Consider the following 23,774-nt stretch of genomic DNA (forward strand, 5'->3'; position numbering starts at 1 on the left):
GCATTTAAAAACTTTATAGGTGGTTCAAGGATCCTGAAGTTTAGCACATCAAAATAAAAAAAAAAAAAAAGGAAAACCAGATATATTAGAACTGAATAGTTTCCACAAAAATTTAGTCATTTCTACATAAAGGTATAATTCTGCCATGTTAACGCAATTAGCAATTTGACTTTAGTCACTTTTTATAATGGTTAAGTATAATTGGTAAGAAGGCAGTTCATTCACAATGAGAGTAATAATCCTATGCTTTATTATCTACAATGGTAACTTAAACTCACATCTGAGTGTTCTTTGTATGAAACAAGATGCTACACATTGTCATATACAAGCAGCTGTGCAGGTAAAGAGACTGGGACTTACACAGTCTTTCCAGGACTTTCCCAGGTATTTCATGTTCTGATAAAATTGCTGTGCCCAGTAAGTGAGATAAAGAAAGTGAACTTAAGAAACTGCCAGGGTTTGCCATCAGGGCTGTCCACTGAAACTTTAGGTAGAAACTGTTGCTAAATTTCCAAGTCTTTAGAGCCTTTTGGACACTGGCTTGATTCCAGCTTCAGAATCAGCAGTTGGGAAAGCTAAATCAATATCTTAAAGAAATCAGAAACTGAGTTAGATAACAACTCATGGTAATGACTTTTTGTCTAATCTCACCTGTACCTTTATCTCTCACCTTCATTTCACATCATAATAACTTGCTATCAATATTAACTGGCACCAGAACTATACCAAATATGAATTTTATATTTCTCTACTACAGTCTTTGGTAAAGTTTCCTTGAAATATTTCTTATTCCGATAATTATCAGTCCAATTATAATAGCAACATTTAAACATTTATTCAGGATAAATTTGAAGGAAATATAACATTTAATGAAGTCGTGTTCAACTATCCCACCCGACCAAACGTGCCAGTGCTTCAGGGGCTGAGCCTGGAGGTGAAGAAAGGCCAGACATTGGCCCTGGTGGGCAGCAGTGGCTGTGGGAAGAGCACAGTGGTCCAGCTCCTGGAGCGGTTCTATGACCCCTTGGCGGGGACAGTGGTGAGCACATTTCCTTAGTAACTTGATTGAAGGCTATATTTTAATTGGCCCAACCAATATTGTCATAATGGAAAATATTGGACAAATGTAGACCCAGAATCCTGTTTGATACAATGACCACATTCTATAAACCCCAAACTGGCACCATATCCGAGAAATATATGGGGACAATAGGACAGAATGTCTGGAATTCAGTCTAGTTCAGAAAATACTGAATATAAAGTTAATTTTTACCCTGCCATGGACCTTTCCAGTCAGCCTGATTTTTCTAAGCAAACACTGACTTACTGGCTTATAAAGGTGAACCACAAACTCCTGCCCAAATTCAAAGTTGACTTCCAAAACAAGGTGCTACCTGCTTATTGCCTCCCTACTGCTTTCAGTTTTTCCACCTTCTCTTATCTTGAATTCTAGGCTCTTGAACTTTGACTTTGATCCTCAACCTCCAGCTCTTTCATATTTGGCTTTTGTCATTGATTTTCTAGCATGTAGCCCTCTGGCTCTCTTCCTTGAGTGAAGACCAACTCTTACCAATAATGCTTGTATCTGCCATAACCTTGGGACGGCACCCATGACCAAGCCCTGGGAGCCTGTCCCCATTAGACAGTCACCAAAGTGTTAAGCCTTGTTTGAGTTGTTTTATTAATAGTTGTTAAGCCTAAATCAGCCTTGTGAAGCCTAAATCGGCCTTGTTAAGCCTAATTTAGTTGTTTCTCTCTGGAAATCTTATGCGTTGCTATTATAACTATTCTGCAGGTAACATAGGCAAACCAGTTCACCAAAATTCTGTAAATGTGAAGTGCTGATACTATGGTGGGAATTTTTTTCTTTATTGAGATCAAGACTAGCTGGGCTTGTGTCTAGTCCTTTGCCTGTAACCTTTACCTTACAGAAGGCTGTATTTTCAAGTACATATTACAGCACTTCCCTAGGAGCACCATGCCTCCTGCCTATAGCAAGTAAAACAAAAACAAAACCATCACTGCCAGCAAAAATAATTCTCCCACAGACACTGCCCTTTGTAACTTGTCCATTTTCCATTGGATTCTTGTCCTTAGTGCTATCAGAGAGGTGGGGGAAAGTTAAGGCTAGTAGTTTTCAGGGAAAAGAGAGGTAGAGGTAGGACCAGAGTCAACCAACTTTTGGAATCTGGGGGCCATGCTTCTGATCAGCTTTTTCACTGGTATGTGTAGGGGAGGGGAAAATCAAGTCAAGTTGAAGGGTTACGATTATTCTGGGGACAGCAGACCTGAGTGGGACACCTTGATGCAGGCTTCTTTAAGGCAGAGTAGGACACAGATGGCTGGAGGAGGGCAGACAAGGACAAAGCGAAGTGTGAAAAAAGAGGGTCAAATGTGCTACCATTTTGCCAGTTAGACCAAGATAGGGATAGCTTAATCACCATAAAAATCATCATGTTGGCCATGCTGGCCTCAATAGTATAAGTCTTGGAGGGTTGTTGTTTTGCAGCTGCTGATGCCCTCATGCAACAATCCTTCAAATGGACAATCTAGTAACTTTTTAGTTTTTTTCTTTTTTAAACCCTCCTTATAGTTTGTGGACTTTGGTTTTCAGCTTCTCGATGGTCAAGAAGCAAAGAAACTCAATGTCCAGTGGCTCAGAGCTCAACTCGGAATCGTGTCTCAGGAGCCCATCCTATTTGACTGCAGCATTGCCGAGAATATTGCCTATGGAGACAACAGCCGGGTTGTATCACAGGATGAAATTGTGAGTGCAGCCAAAGCTGCCAACATACATCCTTTCATCGAGACGTTACCCCATGTAAGTTAACGGGTAACTTCTTAGCTGGAATCAGAAGAGACTATTTTTTATCCCCCAAACAATTACCAAAGTTATGCCAACAAAATCTTGTAACCAAATATGTTGATTTACTAACATTAACAACTTGGACAAGGCACTTGACTTCAGGATACCAAGCTTCCTTATTTGTAAATGGGAATACATCATGCCTACCTCATACAAATGGAGTGAGAAGCTGAAAACCACCATACTTCAGGTTGCAGACTGGTGATTGAGGGCTGCATTTAGACTGCAGTCATGTTTGATTTAGACCTATGGTACTTTTAAAACAATTATAGTTTTTATTTTGAGATAATTATAGATTTATATGTAGTCGTAAGGAATACAGAGATCTTACGTACCCTTTACCTAGTTTCTGCCAATGACAATATCTTGCAAAGCTGGTATACAGTGTCACAAGCAGGATACTGATATTGATACACTCCACCGATCTTATTCAGACTTACCTTGTAGACTTCCCTTGTTTTACTTGCATTCATTTGCATAAGGATTTAGTACTGGGCAGCTGTATTGCAGATGTGGATTCATAGATCCACTAATTAAGATACAGAACACTGGTGCAGTGGCTCACACCTGTAATCCCAGCACTTTGGGAGGCCAAGGTGGGTGGATCACGAGGACAGGAGATCGAGACCATCCTGGCCGACATGGTGACACCCTGTCTCTACTAAAAACACAAAAATTAACCAGGCGTGCTGGCGGCTGCCTGTAGTTGCAGCTACTCAGGAGGCTGAGGCAGGAGAATTACTTGAACCTGAGAGACAGAGGTTGCAGTGAGCCGAGATCCCACCATTGCACTCCAGCCTGGGCAACAGAGTGAGACTCTGTCTCAAAAAAAAAAAAAAAAAAAAAAAGATACAGAACATTCCCATCTCCATAAAGATCCCTCATCTTGCCCTTTTAGAGCCATGCATACATCCCTTCCTCCCACCCTCACTCCTCCCAAACTCTGGCAAACACCAATCTGTTCTCTGTTTGTATAATTTTATATCTTAAAAATGTTTTATAAAAATATATACAGTATGTAAACTTTTGGGATATCTTTTGTCATTCAGCTAATTCCCTGAAGTTGTGTGTGTTCATAGGCATTGCTTTTTATTACTGAATAGTATTCCACAGTATGGAGGTACCACAGTTTAACCACTCACCTGTTGAAGGATAGCTGGGTTATTTCCTGTTTCTGGCTATTGCAAATAAAGCTGCTATAAATACTTGTATACAGGTTTCTGTATGAATTCAAGTTTTTATTTCTTTGGGATAAAGACCCAGGAGTGGAGTTGTGGAGCAGTATGGCAATTTCATGTTTAGTTTATAAGCCACTGCTCAACTCTCTTCCAGAGTGGCCATCCCATTTTACATTCCTACCAGCAATGTCTAAGTAATGCAGTTTCTCTGAATCTTTGCCAGCATTTACTGTTGTCATTAGTTTTTATTTTTACCATTCTGATAGGAGTGTAGTGATACATCACTGTGGCTTTAATATGCATTTCCCAATGGCAAATTATGTTGAACATAGTTTTTTATATGTTTATTTGCCATCTATATATCCTCTTTGGTGAAATGTCTCCATGTTGTTTGCCCATATTCTAATCGGATATTTTTCTTTTACTGCTGAGTTTTGGGAAGCTTTTTGTTTTTGTTTTTTTTTTTAACATATTGTAATTACTGTTGGATATGTAGTTTGTAAATGTTTTCTCCCAGTCTGTAGCTTGTTTATTCATCCTATAAGAGGATCTTTTGCAGACCAAAAGTTTTACTTTTGATGAGGTCCAATTTATCAATTCTTCCTTGTATGGATTATGCTTTCAGTGTCAAGTCTAAGAACTCGTTGCTTAGCCCTAGGACCAAAATATTTTCTGCATTTTTTTTCTAAAAGTTTCATAGCTTTATGTTTTAAATTTCAGTCCATGACAATTTTGAGTCCACTTTAAACATGTGTAGCCCCAGAAGGATGGCTTGAGGTCCCTAAAAGTGATGGTAGGGACAATTCATTTTATGGCATTCTTCCAGCATTCAAGGTTCCACTGGGTTACACTGACGTTGAGCTTAATTATTTTTGCTTTTAGTTTCTGCTATAGTTACACTCACACCTACAAATAAAATTTTAAAAACATTTCATTTTGGTTAGTCTTACCAACCTTTAATGCACAGGCATTGACCTGAATCAAGTATTGGATTTGATTGTGAATAGAAAAATTTACAGCTTCAGCTCTGAATATGAGTGACCACTGGACTTTAGGAAATTAATTCATATGATATACATCACTGTATAAGCCCTGCAAACTGAACTGACTCAATTTACCTCTCTATTCATGTTCTTTCTCAGCCTAGAATGTTATCTCAAAATCTAGCTCCCCAAACTTCTCTAAAAAGTTTCTTTCATTTATTTCCCCTTTTTTTCCTCCTTCCACCCTGTCTCCACAACAACTTCTATCTCCCTCTTCTGGTCTTTCATAGTGTGCTGTGTATACTACTACAGTCATGTGTTACATAACATTTTGGTCAATGACAGACTGCATATACCACAGTGGTTCCCATAAGATTATAATGGAGCTGAAAAATTCCTATTGCCTAGTGACATAGCTATTATAATATCATAGTGCAACACAAAATTCATGTGTTTGTGGTGATGCTAGCATAACAAAGCCACTGCGCTGCCAGTTGTATAAAAGTATAGCACATACTACTCTGTACAGTGCATAATACTTGATAATGACAACAAATGACTTATTGATTCATATATCTGTTATACTATTTGTTGTTAGAGTATACTCCTCCTATTTTAAAGAAAGTTAATTATAAGATAGCCTTAGGCAGGTCCTTCAGGAGGTATTCCATTAGGCAGGCATTACTATTATAGGAGATGATGGCAGCTCTGTGTGTATTATTGCTCCTGAAGGCCTTTCAGTGGGACAAAACATGGAGGTAGAAGACAGTGATATTGATTATCTCGATCTTGCATAGACCTAGGCTAATGTATGTTTGTATCTTAGTTTATAACATAAAAGTGTGAAAAGTAAAAAATAAAAAAATAATTTTTTTGAGACATCTGCTCTGTTGCCTAGGCTGGAGTACAGTGGGATGATCATGGCTCACCGCAACCTCTGCCTCCTGGGCTCAAGTGATCCTCCCATGTCAGCCTCCAGAGTAGCTGGGACAGGTGCATGCCACCACGCCCAGCTAATTTTTTGTATTTTTGGTAGAGATGGGGTTTCACCATGTTGCCCAGGCTGGTCTCGAACTCCTGACCTCAAGTGATTCACTTGCCTCAGCCTCCCGAAGTGCTGGATTATAGGCATGAACCAGTGTGCCTAGCCATAAAAAATTTTAGACTGAAAACTTATAGAATAAGGACATAAAGAAAGAATCTTTGCGAAACTGTACAATCAATGTGTTTTTAAGCTAAGTGTTATTACAAAAGAGTCCAAAGGTTTGACAGATTTAAAAGTTCATGCCTGTAGTCTTAGCACTTTGGGAGGCTGAGATGAGAGGATTACTTGAGGCAAGCCCAGCCTGGGCAACATAGGGAGATCTAGTTTCTACAAAAACAAAAACAAAAACAAAATTAGCCAGGCTTGGTGGCACACTCTTGTAGTCTCAGCTACTTGAGAGGGATTGCTTGAGCCCCAGAGTCCAAGGTTGCAGTGAGCTATGATCACACCACGACACTCTGGCCTGGGTGAAAGAACAAAACCCGATCTCTAAAATAATAATAATAATTTAAAAATCTATAAAGTAAAAAAGTCAAAGTAAGCTAAGGTTAATTTATTGTTAAAAATTATAAAATTTAGTGTAGCCTAAGTGTACAGTGTTCATAAAGTCTACAGTAGTACACAGTAAGGCCTTCACATTCCACTCACCAGTCACTTACTGACTCACTCAGGCAACTTCCAGTCCTGCAAGCTCCATTCATGGTAAGTGCCCTATACAGGTGTACCATTTTTTAATCTTTTATACTGTATTTTTACTGTTCCTTTTCTATGTTTAGATACACAAATACTTACCATTGTGTTACAACTGCCAGTATTCAGTACAGTTACATGCTGTATAGGTTTGTAGCCTAGGAGCAACTGGCCATACCACATTGTCTAAGTGTATATAGTATGTGATACCATCTAGGTTTGTGTAAATACTGTACAATGTTTGTACAACAATAACATTGTCTAATAATGCAGTTTTCAGAACATATCCCAGTCATTAAGCAATGCATCATTGTAATTCGGTCCTTACTTGACCTTACATTGAATGATTTATATGTATAGTTTTTCTCTGTAGATTATAAATTCCTTTAGGGCAGGAACAAAGCTGAATTCATTTTCATATTTTTCACAGTTCATAGCATAGCATGCACTCAGTAAATATTTAAGGGAATAAATAAGTTTGAAAGAATACACTAGTATCTACATGGATCATATGAACATTTGAAATTTAAAAAAAGACTTTGAAAGTATTCATATTTAACCTTTACAGGACTCCAGTGACATCAGATTAACTGGCATTATAACAGTAGGAACTCGAAAATTTGCTCAACTTTCTATTGTAGAATACCATTGAGAATTAAAGTCACTAGTTTTCTAGTTTGATTTTAAAAATAAACACTTTGTTAAGTTGAAATGTTATAGAAACTGTTATTGACTCTAAATGTTTTTCTTATAAATAGAACTGTCAACTGTTAAGCAACAGTTCATTCAACATCTTTATAACTTGGTTAACTTGCAGAAATATGAAACAAGAGTGGGAGATAAGGGGAGTCAGCTCTCAGGAGGTCAAAAACAGAGGATTGCTATTGCCCGAGCCCTCATCAGACAACCTCAAATCCTCCTGTTGGATGAAGCTACATCGGCTTTGGATACTGAAAGTGAAAAGGTGTGTGTGGCCTCCCAACTTATGTCCTATTCAATTTATGAAATAGAAGGGATTTTGTTGTCAACCATGAAAAAAAAAAAAAAAAACACAAGCACAGGGGGGAAAGCATGGAACTTTAGATAGTGAGTTTTTTTTAATTTTTATTTTTTTGAGACAGGGTCTCGCTCTGTTGCCTAGGCTGTAGTGCAGTGGCGCAATCTGGCTCAATGCAACCTCTGCCTCCCGGGTTCAAGCAATTCTCTTGCCTCAGCCTCCCAAGTAGCTGGGACTACAGGTGCCCACTACTATGCCCGGCTAATTTTTGTATTTTTAGTAGAGGCAAGGTTTCATTATGTTGGCCAGGCTGGTCTCGAATCCTAACCTTGTGATCTGCCTGCCTCGGCCTCCCGAAGTGCTGGGATTACAGGCGTGAGCCACCTTGCCTGGCCGATAGTGGTTATTTTGAAGTAATGGAATACTTTATTCCAAATTTTCTAAAATGATTATATATTTTATAAACAAAACATTCAAAAGAAAAAAGCTGCATAAATTACATTTTTAGCACATTAGGAATGAAAAACTGGAAAATACTCAAAAGGGAACTAGTTAAACAGAAGATTAGAAAATTTAAATAATTAAGAATTTTTTTACAGCATGGGAACCCATTTGCATTATATTTAAAAAGCAGAACATAACTATGTAGATTAAATGTTGATTATACAAAATACACATACATAAAGTTCAAAGATTCTAAGAGATTAGAAATTAAAAGTTTATTAGAATGGTAACATTTTCAAATTTACTTGAATGTTAAAACTAATTTATACAATTTTTATGATAAGGTGTCTGTCTGATTTATCAATAGCTTGTCCAAGAAGCCCTGGACAAAGCCAGAGAAGGCCGCACCTGCATTGTGATTGCTCACCGCCTGTCCACCATCCAGAATGCAGACTTAATAGTGGTGTTTCAGAATGGCAGAGTCAAGGAGCACGGTACACATCAGCAGCTGCTGGCACAGAAAGGCATCTATTTTTCAATGGTCAGTGTCCAGGTTGGGACACAGAACTTATGAACTTTTGCTACAGTATATTTTTAAAATAAATTCAAATTATTCTACAATTTTATCTGACTTGTAAAAGAAGTTTCTAGTTTGTCATCATAAAACATAGATATATCTCATTCTAGATCAATTTAGAAGATCCAATTTGGGGTTTATTACAGCATTTGAAATTTGAGAGTTAGAAGTGACACCTGTCTTGAAGTATTAAAACAACAGGCTGGCTCTCCCTAAGTTATTAGAAACATCCAGAAAAAGAACAAAATTCAAGATAAGTACAGGTGTAGAAATATAGAAGCCACAGACATAGGGAAATGGTCTTATGGTCCTGAATGGGTTGGGTAGACAGGATAGTTTGGGAATAATTTTCCCAAGTACAAAAGAAAAATAAATTGTTCAATAGCCTCATATCTCTTGGTAATTTTCTAAATAATTCTATTATGGAATCAAAGTTTTTTAAATGAATGAATTTCCAGCTTTATCATCGAAGACCAAGAGAAAATGAAATTGCCCCTATCTAGCTAACTCTGAAAGCACATATCAGTTCCATTAAGCAAGAAAGAGCCCTATCATTAAGTATCTCTTTAAAGTTTTAAACTCGTTAATTTAAAATGTACAATTATCAATATAATTTGAAACATCAAACATCAACGATACATGCTGAGTTTCTATAGCAACTATGTTCTCTTTTATAAATATACTACTTTCCCCAGAAAATCCGTTTTTCCTACAAGGAAAGGTATGTTTAATGGAAAGCCAAAAATATTCTAGACAACCCCTGGAAGCTAACCACACTGAAATGTTTCCGTATTTTTCCCTTTGTTTTCTCCACAATTTTCTGCAACAAATTTGTTCTTAGTGTCATATCAGGTTGTTAAATTCAGTAAATTATCCAAAGTTCTTCTAACTGTAATAAACCATATTACCAAAGAATTTTTCAAAGGTGACCACTGTGTGAGTGGATCAAATTTCAGATTAACCAAGACAAAAGTGAGGCAAAAAGTATATTACTGCAGTGACCCAAAGTAGTATTCAACCTATTCCTCTATAATGATTCCCAAACTTGCCTGGTCAGAATCATGGGGCATCTATTCCTAAACAAAATAATAGATTCAGTAGGTCTGAGTTGAGACCCAGGAATCTGTTTTTTAAAATGCACTCTAGATGATTATTCACGTCAGGCAAGTTAGGAAAAGTGGTGAGGTGTGATTGAGAGGGGGTTTCTGTGCAGGTGATGCAGTTTCCAAAATACCCCACTCATTACACATTATAGGTTGAGTATTCTTATCTAAAATGCTTGGGATCAGAAGTGTTTCATATGTCAGAATATTTGCATTATATTCACTGGCTGAGCATCCCAAGTCCAGAAATCCTAAATGTTCCAGTGAGCATTTCCTTATGTCAGCACTCAAAATGTTTTGGATTTTGGAGAATTTCTGGTGTTCAGATTTGGGATTCTTACCCTGTATTTAAACACCAACCAAATGATTCTAAATGCTCTTGCTGTCTAGTTTACAACCCTGCACTAGAGTGAGGGAAAAGGTTCTTAGTTCAGAGCTCATCTTCCTTTTCTATACCAACCATGAAGAAATGTATCAAATGTCACAGAAGCCAACTCTGAATGTTTTCACAGAGAAACAGTACTGGTGCTTTTCAGGACAGAGGCTGGCACAGTGTAAAGGGCTTAACTGTTAGTAATAAACCAGTCTTATCAAATTCAAAATATACATGTTTTTTAAAAGGGATGTATAGAATCAGTACACTGAGTATGATGTAATCTTTATATATATTAAAATGTCTGGCAGATTGCTATGGTGCCCAATAATCATGCCCTCTCTGCCCACTCTTTTACAAAGTGACTTTCTCTTATCAAGAGATTACTTTTTCCCCACTCCTTAAATCTGGACTTCCCTTGTGACTTGGTTTAATCAACAAAATGCAGCCAAGTGATGGCATGTGACTTTAGGGCCTAGGCCTCAAGGGACCTTCACCTCTCAGAACACTCTCTCTACCAAGTAAGGAAGCTCAATTTTGAATACTGGATGATGAGAGACCATGTCAGGAGAGAGAGTCACAGCCACCAAATTTGCAGATAGTGGGTGAGGTGATCTTAAACTTTCCAGCCTCAGTCCTGGCTGCCTGATGATTATAGCTGTATAAATAAACACAGGCAAGACCAGCAGAAGAACTGTCTAGCTATTATCAATCAACTGACAAAGTCATGAGAAACAATAAATGAATACAAGACACTAAGTTTTGGATGGTTAATTACACAGCAATATATAATCGAGGTCAAAAAGCACGAGAAAAGCAAACAGGAATGAATCATTTATTCAAACATAAAAAGCCATATAATTTTGGGAGTTTCATTTTTTGAGAGTAAAAACTACAAAATTGAACAGCGAGGAGGAAAAAGTTCTGATAATCTGATTCAACATTAGTCCTTTAAAAATCTAACAAGTTTAAATATAAGTGCTTTATTTTTATATTCACAAAACTAATTATAATACACCACAATGAATTTTGTTACAGTTTTATGTGTGTGTGATAGAGGGTATACATCTCCATCTACTACCTAATTTGTCTGTTCGAAACAGTTATTTTTCTTTTCTTTTTTTTTTTTTTTTTTTTGAGACAGGGTCTCACTCTCTTGCCCAGGCTATAGCATAAGGGCACCACCATCACAGCTCACTGCAGCCACAACCTCCTGGGCTCAACTGATCCTCCTGTCTCAACCTTCAAGTAGCTTGGTCTACAGGCACACATGCACTATCATACCCCACTAGTTTTTTGATCTTGTAGAGACAGGACCTTACCCTGTTGCCCAGGCTGGTCTCAAACTCCTAGCTTCAAGCAATACACTCCCACCTCGGCCTCCCAAAGTGCTAAGATTATAGGCATGAGCCACTGCACCCAGCCCAAAAGAGTTATTTTAGATCACCATTAAATTGTAGTGGTCTTTCCCATCAAACATAACAGGCTTGTAACCCTGTGGTGAACATAGAAGGCATTGATTTCAGGGAAATTAGCATAAAATAATGTAATTCATACCCTTTGGTAGCTAAAAACATTAAAGTGCTTGAAAGATGGACTCTACACTGATGTCCAGAGAGAGGATTTATAACCCATGTAAGTACCAACAAAAATACTTAAAAATTAGAGTAAGATTTGCATTGTTAAAATTTATAGATTTGGATTGTTGAGGCTTAAATACTGCATAGTTCTATATTCACTATGTCATAATTTGCATTGCTGCTGCATCAGAGGAGCTTAAAAATATTTCTACCTCCTATGGCAGAATAAATTTAGAGAGCATGATTCCACTATTTTCTACATTTAACAAGTTTTCTTAACTTGTTAAAGGAATGTTAGGAAGTTAACATTCCTTCCCATCTCATATTACCAACTCACTCCCAGCACCCAGCTTAATGATATGTTTTGGTAAGTGCTTAATAGATGATTCATCTCTAAAGATGAGTAGTGTTCATCAGCTGTATCATATCATAAAAAGCACAAAAAGTCAGCTGAACTAGCTTTTCGGCATCAGTCTCGGGACAGGATTTCCAGGCTGAACAGGCCACAACAAACCTGTGAAGCATAAATAATGATTAATGATTACACAAAAGGCTCCAAATAGTGATGGTGAATACAACCAGGACTTTATTTCATCTGGATATTCATACATGAAATGTGAAGTCTTGCTGACATTAGGTAAATGTAACCTGACACAACTGAAGGTAAAGCCATATCTGTAGATAATGCTAAGGAACACCTCATTCATTAGATGACGAGAGCCTAGGGACAAAGGGGAACAAATTAGCTAGAGCTCTGAAGTGCTCTGAAGTTAGGTCTTACTACGTTTAAAACAGAACAAAAAACCTCCTTCCTAGAAAATCCTTCCTAAAGTGCTACTGGAATGAGTTGGAATATAAATTCATGCTACAGTTTTTAATGAAATTTAAACTGCTTTTAAAGAGTATAGTACTTGAAGAAAGTTTGAAAAAAAAAAACGGGAGGGAAGGATAATAGGTGAGAAAGGCTATTTCTAGAAGAGTCAAAAAGAGAAACTCTTGGGATCAAGTCAGGCCTTCTACCATCTTTCTCGAGATACTCCTAATAGGAAATCCCAGATCTGGCAAGTGAGAAAAGTGGCCCCGGGAAGCTTGAAATAAATAGGAGAGAAGCCTGCCTTAGAGCTAGTTTTCCATTTTACAGAGAGAAGTTTCCATAGCAAAATATGAATTAGGCTCAAAATTAAAATGTGCAATGTAATGCTTCTGGAAAACTACGCAATTTTCACATCACTTAAAAAAAGAATAAATTATGTCTTCAACATGTGCTTTAAATTAAGCAAAAAGAAATAAAAATAAGAACATGCTCTGGCCCAGTATATAATTATGAAACCAATGTCTGAGTGGATTATATTTGCAGAAAGATAATACAGAAACCTTTAGGAAGTCCTGCCTTGTTTTCACCTAGTGATTCATGATCATGAATCATTCTCCAGCTATACTGGGCATGGAATTCCCAGATATTTAGCAGCATCTAAACATGTTTCTCTCCACAGATGAACCGTTCTTATTCAAGTGTCAATTTTTTAAAACAATTTATCTTTCTAAATTATAAAGAACAGCCTTTCTTACATGTACAGACAATTCATGAAAGGAACACAATGCCAAAAACAATAAAAAAAGTTTTACTTCATAGGTAAACAAGTAATTTATGTTATTTTTTGCCAGCAAATGGGTAAAGACTTTTTTTTGAGAAAGACTCTCGCTCTGTTGCCCAGGCTGGAGTGCAGTGGCATGATCTCAGCTCACTGCAACCTCCATCTCCCAGTGTGAAGCAATTCTCATGCCTCAGGTTCCCAAGTAACTTGGACTACAGTTGTGTGCCACCACACCAGCGAATTTTTGTATTTTTAGTAGCGATGGGGTTTCACCATGTTGGCCAGACTGGTCTTGAACTCCTGGCCTCAAGTGATCCACCCACCTTGGCCTCCCAAAGTGCTGGGATTACGGGCATGAGCCACCATGCCTAGCCTAAAGAATTTTTATAATAACTAGAGCTGGCAATGGTGTGATGAAATGAGAAAGGATACATTTATAACCTTATACATTATTTGTAATGATGGAAAAACAAAATAGTAGAGAAGCAGTTAGATAAATCATAGGAATCCTAAGACTGGAAATTATACAATCATCAAAATATCACAAAGTATACTTAAAGGCATTGCAAACTGCTTGAAATAATAAGAATGAAATTCACAAAAAAGGACACAAATATTTACAGTGTAAATATACAATCTACATACATTATAAGTTGGGAGCATCATATAATTATAGTCTTATGCCATGTAATGGAAATGTAGATAACTTTGTTCTTATGTATTTTTTATATTTAACTTTTTTTTTTACAATCAGTGTGTAATACATTTAAAATGCAATGGTCTTATCTTGGGGTAGAAGAGATAAAAGGAGAGGCAGGGGAGGCAGGCACACTCAGTGTAACTTTATGTAAATACATTGTAATTTCTATTTTTTTGCTTTTTCATTTCTCTGAAAATGTTTCTATATTGTACCAACCCTTGCCCCACTTGCTTTAGTTTCAATGCTCCTATCACAGAAGGGTCCAGTGCATGTCATAAAAGCCATCAAAAACAGTCTTGAATAATCAGAACGCTTCTGTGAGATTATTTAACAACAGTTCTGGCACTGCTTCTACTATGTCTTCCTCCTCGTCATTTGGCTCTGGTTCAGAAGCACTCATCTCCTTCAAGTCACCTTCTGTTAATTTCTGTGGTGTGGTGACTAATAGTGCTTGATTTTTAAAAATTTTTAATAGAGATGAAGTCTTACTATATTGCTCAGGATGGTCTCAAACTCCTGGTCTCAAGCAATCTTCCCACCTTGGCCTTCCAAACTGCTGGAAATACAGGCATGAGCCACCGAACCTGGCCCAACATCTATACCTTGAAACCCTTCACCTTCCCCCGCCTTTTTTTTTTTTTGGCCATATCCACAATCTGTTACATGATTTCCTAGACTGACTCTGTCGCAAATCCTGTGAAATCATGTACATCTGGACATAGTTTTCTCTAGCAGAAATTTATTGTTTTGGGCTTGATTGCTTTCATGACTTCTTCTATAACAACAATGGCATCTTCAGTGGTGTAATCCTTCCAGACTTTCATGATGCTCTCTTCCATTGGGGTAAAAGACAATCCTTGGTGACCATCCTTTCTATTGAGTCCTGCATGTAATGAGCCTTATAGGTCCTTATGACCCCCGATCTAGAGCCTGAATTAGAGACATGTCTGGGGGTAAGTAGACCAAAGACCTTGACACTTTGGGTGTTTAAATCATGGCGTTCTGGGTGGCCAGTGTCACTGTCCAAAATCAAAACAACTTTAAAAGGCAGTCTCTGGCCGGGCACGGTGGATCACACCTGTAATCCCAGCACTTTGGGAGGCCAAGGCGGGCGGATCACGAGGTCAGGAGATTGAGACCATCCTAACACGGTGAAACCCCGTCTCTACTAAAAATACAAAAAAATTAGCCGGGTGTGGTGGCAGGCGCCTGTAGTCTCAGCTACTCGGGAGGCTGAGGCAGGAGAATGGCGTGAACCCAGGAGGCAGAGCTTGCAGTGAGCCGAGATCGTGCCACTTCACTCCAGCCTGGGGGACAGGGCAAGACTCCGTCTCAAAACAAAAACAAAAACAAAAACACAGTCCCTTACTGACTAGGTACTTCCTGACTTCAGTGACAAAGCATCAAAGAAACCAATCCAGAAAAAAAGGTTATCATTGTCCAGGCCTTCTTGTAAACTACCAGCTGATGTTTATCTTTTCCCTTCAAGGCTCAAAGTTAACAGCTTTACAGACAAAGGCAGTCCTGATCATAAACCCTACTGCATTTGCACAAAACAGTAGTGTTGGCCTATCCCTTTCTGCCTTAAAGCCTGATGCTTGCTTCTTGTGATGGTTAATACTGAGTGTCAACTTGATTTGATTGAAAGATGCAAAGTATTGATCCTGGGTGTGTCTGAGACAGTGTTGTCAAAGGAGATTAACATTTGAGTCAGTGGGCTGGGAAAGGCAGACCCACCCTTTGTCTGGGAGGACACCATCTAATCAGCTGCCAGTGCAGCCAGAATATAAAGCAGGCAGAAAAACGTGAAAAGACTAGACTGGCTTAGCCTCCCAGCCTACATCTTTCTCCTGTGCTAGACGCTTCCTGCCCTTGAACATTAGATTCTAACTTCTCCAGCTGTGGGACTCAGATTGGCTTCCTTGCTCCTCAGCTTGCAGCTGGCCTATTGTGGGACCTTGTGATCATGTGAGTTAATGCTTCTTATATATTTCTTATATATATCCTATTAGTTCTGTCCCTGTAGAGAACCCTGACTAATACACTTCTCTTATGAACAAATGTCCTTTGTGGCATTTTTTTTTTCCAGAATAGGGCACATTTGTCTGCATTAAAAACCTGTTCAGGCAGATATCCTTTCTCCTCAGTGATTTTCTTAATGGTGTCTGGGAACTTGTCTGCTGCCTCTACTTCTCCTGTTATCTTGACATTTTTAAAGCCAAACCTCTTTCTAAAATTATCAAACTATCCTTTGCTGGCATTAAATTCTCCAGCTTTAGATCCTTCACCTTCCTTTAAAGTTGTCATATAGTAACTTTGCTTTTTCTAGAATCATAGTAGAGTCCATAGGTATGGCTTTTTATAGCAATCCTGTACCCACAAAAAAGCTGCATTTTAAATTGGAGATCAAAAGGTATTTTGCAAAAAGGGCAAAGTTTTAATGCCTGCTGGTGTAGCTGCAGCAACAGCTTCACAAATTTCCTTTTTTTTTTTTAATGGTACTCATACTAGATTTATTTATGTTGAAATGATGGGCAAATGCAGCTACAGATCTCAATCTATCATACTTAACAAGCAATCAACTCTTTATTGTAATATCATGACTTTTCTCTGCTTCTTGGGAGCACTTCCAGTATTACTAGAAGCACTACATATGGGTCCCATGGTATTATTCAATGTTTATAATACTGTACTACCCACAATGAAAAATACATGAGAATAGAACCACGAAAGATCACTTTTTGTGATCCACTAAAGAGACAAACTGCTTATGCAGAGATGACTAGCATTATATAACATCTTAAGGAGATACTTGCAACTAATCTTTAGCTTACCACAATAGCAACATGAGGTGACTACAAAATTATTATAGTAGTACAGTATGTACCACAATTAATTTTATGCAATTATGACTGAAAACTGCATCTTTACATTTGTTTACATTTCTCTCGACTCCAAATGGCCCCACATAAAGTCTATAAGGGCTTATGTTCATACATTTTGAAAAATTTTAATTTTTTATAGTAGATTTGTATATATTTTATGGTAGTAAATGATGAAATAGATGAGTATCTTTATATATTTTATGCATTCATGAATACTTTAGTTTTTGGATATTTCTAAGCTACACAGTTTTGAGTTTTTTTCAAATTATCTCAATCTCTAAAAAATTTTCTCATTTATTTAAAATCTGCATATAAGTGTATCCATGCAGTTCAAACCCATGTTGTTTGAGGGTCAATTGTATGAGAAACTGAAATATGTCATGCATATTACCATTCCAATTTTTCACATTCTATCCGCAGTGCCTCCAAGCCTTCCCTCTTCTTATTCACATAGTGCTAAACATAGCCACATAATTTTTACGAAACCAACTATGCTTTGAAAGGTCCCCTGTAAAGAGACTGCCAGACTATAAATAAGGACCTTACAAGCCTTGCTATCACTTTCATTTTATTTTGTTTTCCACCACTCTTTTTTATACTGGGTTTTGATCTTTTCGTTCTCATTCTTTCCATAAACATAAGTCAGACTCCACACAGCCCAAATGAACTGCATCTGAATTGGTAAAACATGTTTTAAAAAGTATAATTTACCCAATCTCTTTTCTCTATCTCATTAATATTGTCTATGACTACATGAACCACCATATATTTAAACATTTTATCTGAGCTTACTATAAAATACCTTGTACAAACCAAGTATGTTCACGGGTATACTGATTTTGAGGATGATGATATGATTGCTGAATCGACCTGAAACAGTGTTCTGCATAAAAACACCTAAGGGACTGATCTGACAAGTGTCTCAAAAGCAGGACAGAGAAACATGAATATGCATTAAATGCCTAAGTGGAAAAAACAGATACTTATGTAGCAAGTGACAGATGGCAATGTAAGAATCACCGTGTAGGAAAGGCATTTAAATAACAAAAGTAATACCTTTCTTACTCTATAGCACTGTACAAATAAAAAAGAGAAGCCTCACCTGTCATCTCTGATGTGGTAGAAAAATCCATAACCATTGTGTACCATGGGAACTACCACTCCCTGGACTCGTAAATAGCCAACCAGACTTGTTGAGAGAACAAAATTTCCACCTCCTCCGCTGTGTGGCACAATAAAAGGACATTTTACTAGGCCTACAGATGCTTATATTGTTTCTAAAACGCATTTAACATATAAAAAAATTGATGAAGTTGTTAAATACTACACTATATTACCTTTTGGAAAAAAGTGGGTCCGTAAAGAGTTCTGGAACAGGAAGACCTTCCTCTTTCGCTATGAGTAAGAGACCTAAAAGGTGACGATCAAATCCTGCAATGAAATCCCAAATCTAAAGTTAGAAAAAAATTTTTCACCATGAGAGATTTTTTAGTCAGAAAAATTTTAACATAAGTACCTTTTCCAGCTGAACAATCTTTCATCATTTTATTATGCTTTGCAAAAGCTTGTAACATCTTTTGCTGCCGCTCATGAAGCTGTATTAAAAACCGAGAGACACTTCAATAACACACTGTGCAAAACCCAACTAGAAAAAAATCCTAAGCTCATTGTAATTAGGATTTGGGTAATTTGGCAGAGGAAAGAAGATTTCTAGGAAGATCTATAATACATACTGCTATATCTTTCCCTCAGTTATTCTATCGCCTGTTCTTCCCTGTATGTCCTACTTCTTATTTCTTTCCTGGAATAGGAAACTATGAACTTGTGGGCAGCACTGAAGTGATATTAACAAGTATAAAGATAGAAGCAAGATTTCAAAAATGGAAGCATAACTAAACAAATGACAATAAAACAGTTCTATAAAATGAAGATACAGGCACTCATATATAACCACATCTAGCAAAACTAAAGAAACAAATATAATACTAAAATAACAGTGAGAAGGAAATTTGCTGTTGTCTAAATGCTTCAAAAAAAAGAGTATGAAACAAAGCATACAACTGTCCTGGTTCCAGTATATGAAACAAGAATCTGTGATTTCAAAAACATTCAACCATATCAAGAAAACCTTCCTTTTTAATGGCACCTTGGAACTTCTGCACTTTATTAGTGTTGTTCTAAAGGTAAATAAGAAGTCCTGAAATACCTAAAGTACTGAAGACGCTTTGCCTAGAAATTAACACAAATGGGGTCCTTTTCCCGCCTTCCCTATTTCTTAGTCTTTCCAAGAAGTACACACTTAACTGGTGAATGAACAAATGCTTTAAAAACCTCAAAAAGATGTCTCAAAGTATTTTAATGATCCAGGAAAACTGAAGCAAAGAAATTAGTTACTCAAAGACCACAGTTCCTTTAGAACAATTAAACAAATCTTGTGCATTTTTTCTTTTCCAATACTCACACTGACAGAAGGATCCTGCATGGACTGGCACCACCTGACTGCTTCAACTGTGCATGACCGCATAGTCTCTGTACGGCCATGATAAAAATATCTTGTCATAGCTGTTTCATAGCAACAACCAGGGCTACAAGAAAAAATTAAAAGAGTGTATCATAAGAAATAAAATGTTCTAATATCATTACAGATATAGTTGCCTAATAAAGCTAGCTTTGTTCAGAGAGTAAGCCCTTTAACACAGATAGGTTGGAGACTTTCAATAAAAAAGAGGCTATTTTCAATACCAAAGAGCAAAAAGTACTCTGACAATGTGGACTGTTTCAAAGGCATGGCTGCTGTCAGGTATACACTACAGCCTCTAAGATGGCCCCCGTCATTCCTGCCTCCTGGTATTTATGCTCTGCTGTAACCCCTCACTTTTGAGCGCAGGCTAGACAGTGACTTGCATCTAATGGAAAGAGTACAGCACAAGAGATGGGATATCACATCTGAAATTAGGTTACAAAGAGAGGTCTCTCTTGTTCTCTTATTTCTCATCTGAAGAAAGTCAGCTGCCATGCTGAGGCTGCCCGATGGAGAGCCCTAGTGGCAGAAAACTGAGGACGGCCCTCTGGACAACAGCTAGGGAGGAACCAAATCCTATTAGTTCCCGTGGGTGAGGTGAGAAGTGGACCTACCCTCAGGAGAGCAGATGACAACAGCCTTGGCTGATACTGACTACAACCTCATGAAAAACCTTAATTAAGTCAGAGGTACTCAACTAAGCTGTATCACAAAAAAAATGACCCACAACATTGTGATATAAAATTACTGATCCATAAAATATGTGATATAAAAAATGTATGTGTTTTAAGCCACTACATTTTGGGGTAATTTATTATACAGAAATAGGTAACACAGAGTCCTTGACCTTTAGTGCCTCCATATAGAACACGAAGGACTAGAATAAAGTAGAAGTATAATTTAAGAAGTTCCCCAAAGTGATATCTGTTTTCCTGGGTTGGAGAATGATATAGCAATTTTAGGTATAAAACTCTCTTACTTTCTTGTTGGTTAGAATTTGGAGTCAAAGAGATCAAATAAAGTGAGAGGGAAAAGTCTGTGATGTGGGTACTAAGAGGACTCAAACAGTTTTCAAGCCTCTTCTGTTCAGTGTTTCTGTCTCTGGAGTGAAATGGTATCTCTTCAAAGTGTGAAGGAGAAAGTGTGAATAATATTTTTAAATAGCACTGAAATAACATTCTTGCAGGAAAACAAAAATAAAAGCAGTAAAAATTAGTAACAAAATATTACCACTGTAACCTCAAATGAAATAATGCATCTTAGCAATGATCTTCAATGACTATTAAAATGTTACGTAAAGAAATTCAGGGAGCAAACTTTTTATAATAGATGCTGGCTGACAAGTAAACACACCTCAATCTTAAACTATGGAGTAGAAAACAAAGAGCATTAACTATTTATTATTGTAAAACATAACCAAAATAAGAAGTGATGCTTTATTATCAGTCCTCTAGCTCTGACTACCAGTTTATAAGACATACAGGAGACTGAGCAACATGTTAAATATCAACATGGGACTACAATCAGGAAAATTCAGAAAACTCTACAGGATAAATGACCCAGTTTCTTCATCAAATCAAATACAGTAAGAGAAAGGTAGGAAAAAGATTCCCATATTTAAAAAGGACTTAAGAGGCGTATCAATCAAATGCAATGTGTAAAATTTATTTGGAACCTCATTTGAACATATCTTCTGTATAAAAAAAAATACTATGTGAAATTTCCAATGCCAGCTATGATGAGCTAGTTTGTAGCAAGGCAGTCTTAATGCTAGGAACAAAAACAAAAACTGGACTCAAAAAACATCTATTTGAAGGCTTTGCAGAATTTTTTTTTATTATACTTTTAAGTTCTGGGATACATGTGCAGAATGTGCAGGTTCATTACATAGGTATACATGTGCCATGTTGGTTTGCTGCACCCATCAACCCATCATCTACATTAGGCATTTCTCCTAATGCCATCCCTCCCCTAGGTCCCCACCCCATGACAGCCCCCAGTGTGTGATGTTCTCCTTCCTGTGTCCATGTATTCTCATTGTTCAACTCCCACTTATGAGTGAGAACATGCGGTGTTTGGTTTTCTGTTCCTATGTTAGTTTGTTAAGAATGATGGTTTCCAGCTTCATCCATGTCCCTGCAAAGGACATGAACTCATCCTCTTTTATGCTGCATAGTATTCCATGGCGTATATGCGCCACATTTTCTTTATCTAGTCTACCATTGATGGGCACTTGAGTTGGTTCCAAGTCTTTGCTATTGTGAAAAGTGCTGCAATATACATATGTGTGCATGTATCTTTATAGTAGAATGATTTATAATCCTTTGGGTATATACTGGGATTGCTGGATCAAATGGTATTTCTGGTTCCAGATCCTTGAGGAATTGCCACACTGTCTTCCACAACGGTTGAACTAATTTACGCTCCCACCAACAGTGTAAAAGTATTCCTATTTCTCCACATGCTCTCCAGCATCTGTTGTTTCCTGACTTTTTAATGATCACCATTCTAACTGGCATGAGATGGTATCTCATTGTGATTTTGATTTGCATTTCTCTAATGACCAATGATGATCAGCTTTTTTTCATGTTTGTTGGCTACATAAATGTCTTCTTTCGAGAAGTGTCTGTTCCTATCTTTCACCCACTTTTTGGTACGGTTGTTTTTTTCTTGTAAATTTATTTAAGTTCCCTGTAGATTCTGGATATTAGCCCTTTGTCAGGTGGTTAGATTGCAAAATTTTTCTCCCATTCTGTAGGTTGCCTGTTCACTCTGATGGTAGTTTCATTTGTTGTGCAGAAGCTCTTTAGTTTAATTAGACCCCATTTGTCAATTTTGGCCTGTGTTGCCATTGATTTTGGTGTTCTAGTCATGAAGTCTTTGCCCATGCCTATGTCCTGAATGGTATTGCCTAGGTTTTCTTATAGAGTTTTTATGGGTTTAGGTCTTACATTTAAGTCTTTAATCCATCTTGAGTTAATTTTTGTATAAGGTGTAAGGAAGGGGTCCAGTTTCAGTTTTCTGCAATGGATAGCCAGTTTTCCCAACACCATTTATTAAATAGGAAATTCTTTCCCCATTGCTTGTTTTTCTCAGGTTTGTTACAGATCAGATGGTTGTAGATATGTGGCATTATTTCTGAGGCCTCTATTCTGTTGCATTGGTCTATATATCTGTGTTGGTACCAGTACCATGCTATTTGGTTACTGTAGCCTTGTAGTATAGTTTGAAGTCAGGCAGCATGATGCCTCCAGCTTTTTTCTTTTTGCTTAGGATTGTTTTGGCTATACAGGCTCTTTTTTGGTTCCATATGAAATTTAAAGTAGTTTTTATTTTAATTCTGTGAAGAAAGTCAGTGGTAGATTGATGGAGATAGCATTGAATCTATAAATTAATTTGGGCAACTGTTAAAGCAGCCAGAATATGAGGGCCAAGATCTGGAGAGAAGAGCAGCTCTTTGAAGTGAGGTACCTTGGAGTCTTGGCTCCAGGCCCGCTTGTCTGTGTAGTCTTGGAGGAAGTCCCATCTGTTTAGGGACCTGGAAGGTATCACACCTACCTGCTCCCCAGGAATAGACCCACCAAAACTGTGCATTTGACTGTGGACACAGAAGCAGCCCTTTAACCCAGCTCCAGTCCTACTCAATGGTAGTCCTAGAGACAGTCCCATCTGTCCAGAGACCAGGCAGGAGCCATGCCAACCTGTATTCTCATAACAGCCTGCTGACTATCTAATACATAAGCAGTCCCATGACTTGGCTGCAGCCCCACTCAACTGTAGCTCTGGAGGCAGTCCTGTCCACCCAGGGACCAGGCAGGAGAAAGTCCTTACCTGCTGAAACAAGTCCATAAAAACTGGAAGTGACTTATTTAAATGCATAGACATCAACACAGGACTACAAGGATAGGCAAGCCTGACTCCACTGAAGAAAACTAATAAAGAAATCAAAATGGCATACTAAAAAATTCAATAAAAAGAGTAGTAATAGAGTAATTAAGGAACAAAAACAATATAAGACCTAAAGTTATATGTTTTATTATCAGTTATATGTTTTATTATCTTATCAGTAATTATTTCAAATGTAAATAATTTCAAATGTAACTCTCTAATCAAAGAAAGAGATTGGTAGACTGGACTGAAAAAGCCTGAAAAAACATGGATCCATCTACAGGCATACCTCACAGATATGGCAAGCTCAGTTCCAGATCATCGCAGTAAAGTGAATATTGCAATAAAA

General features: G+C 37.5%; 2 protein-coding genes across 23 annotated transcripts in view; one reads left to right on the plus strand and one right to left on the minus strand.

The window, feature by feature from the left end:
- The window catches only part of ABCB4 (ATP binding cassette subfamily B member 4), a 69,924-nt gene extending 61,095 nt beyond the window's left edge, over positions 1-8,829 (plus strand). For 6 of the 8 annotated variants that reach the window (XM_005550328.4, XM_045388693.2, XM_065542386.1 and 3 more), the window contains 4 exons: positions 842-1,039; positions 2,615-2,821; positions 7,580-7,726; positions 8,571-8,829. In XM_005550328.4, coding sequence (XP_005550385.3) covers positions 842-1,039; positions 2,615-2,821; positions 7,580-7,726; positions 8,571-8,777 — 759 coding nt within the window. In that variant the 3' untranslated portion in view covers positions 8,778-8,829. The remainder of the gene's footprint in view (positions 1-841; positions 1,040-2,614; positions 2,822-7,579; positions 7,727-8,570) is intronic. The other 2 variants (XM_045388694.2, XM_074035609.1) reach the window with 1 other exon arrangement.
- A 2,245-nt stretch (positions 8,830-11,074) lies between these two features.
- The window catches only part of CROT (carnitine O-octanoyltransferase), a 57,892-nt gene continuing 45,192 nt past the window's right edge, over positions 11,075-23,774 (minus strand). For 10 of the 15 annotated variants that reach the window (XM_045388703.2, XM_045388702.2, XM_045388696.2 and 7 more), the window contains 5 exons: positions 19,478-19,601; positions 18,533-18,611; positions 18,354-18,447; positions 18,119-18,238; positions 11,075-12,350 (listed from right to left, as the gene is read on the minus strand). In XM_045388703.2, the coding sequence (XP_045244638.2) occupies positions 12,230-12,350; positions 18,119-18,238; positions 18,354-18,447; positions 18,533-18,611; positions 19,478-19,601 (538 nt within the window). In that variant the 3' untranslated portion in view covers positions 11,075-12,229. Of the gene's footprint in view, positions 12,351-12,399; positions 12,558-15,336; positions 15,439-18,118; positions 18,239-18,353; positions 18,448-18,532; positions 18,612-19,477; positions 19,602-23,774 lie in introns of those variants that run through there. The other 5 variants (XM_045388704.2, XM_074035611.1, XM_074035612.1 and 2 more) reach the window with 2 other exon arrangements.

The sequence above is a fragment of the Macaca fascicularis genome, chromosome 3 (genome assembly GCF_037993035.2).
Source record: "Macaca fascicularis isolate 582-1 chromosome 3, T2T-MFA8v1.1".
NCBI lineage: Eukaryota > Metazoa > Chordata > Mammalia > Primates > Cercopithecidae > Macaca > Macaca fascicularis.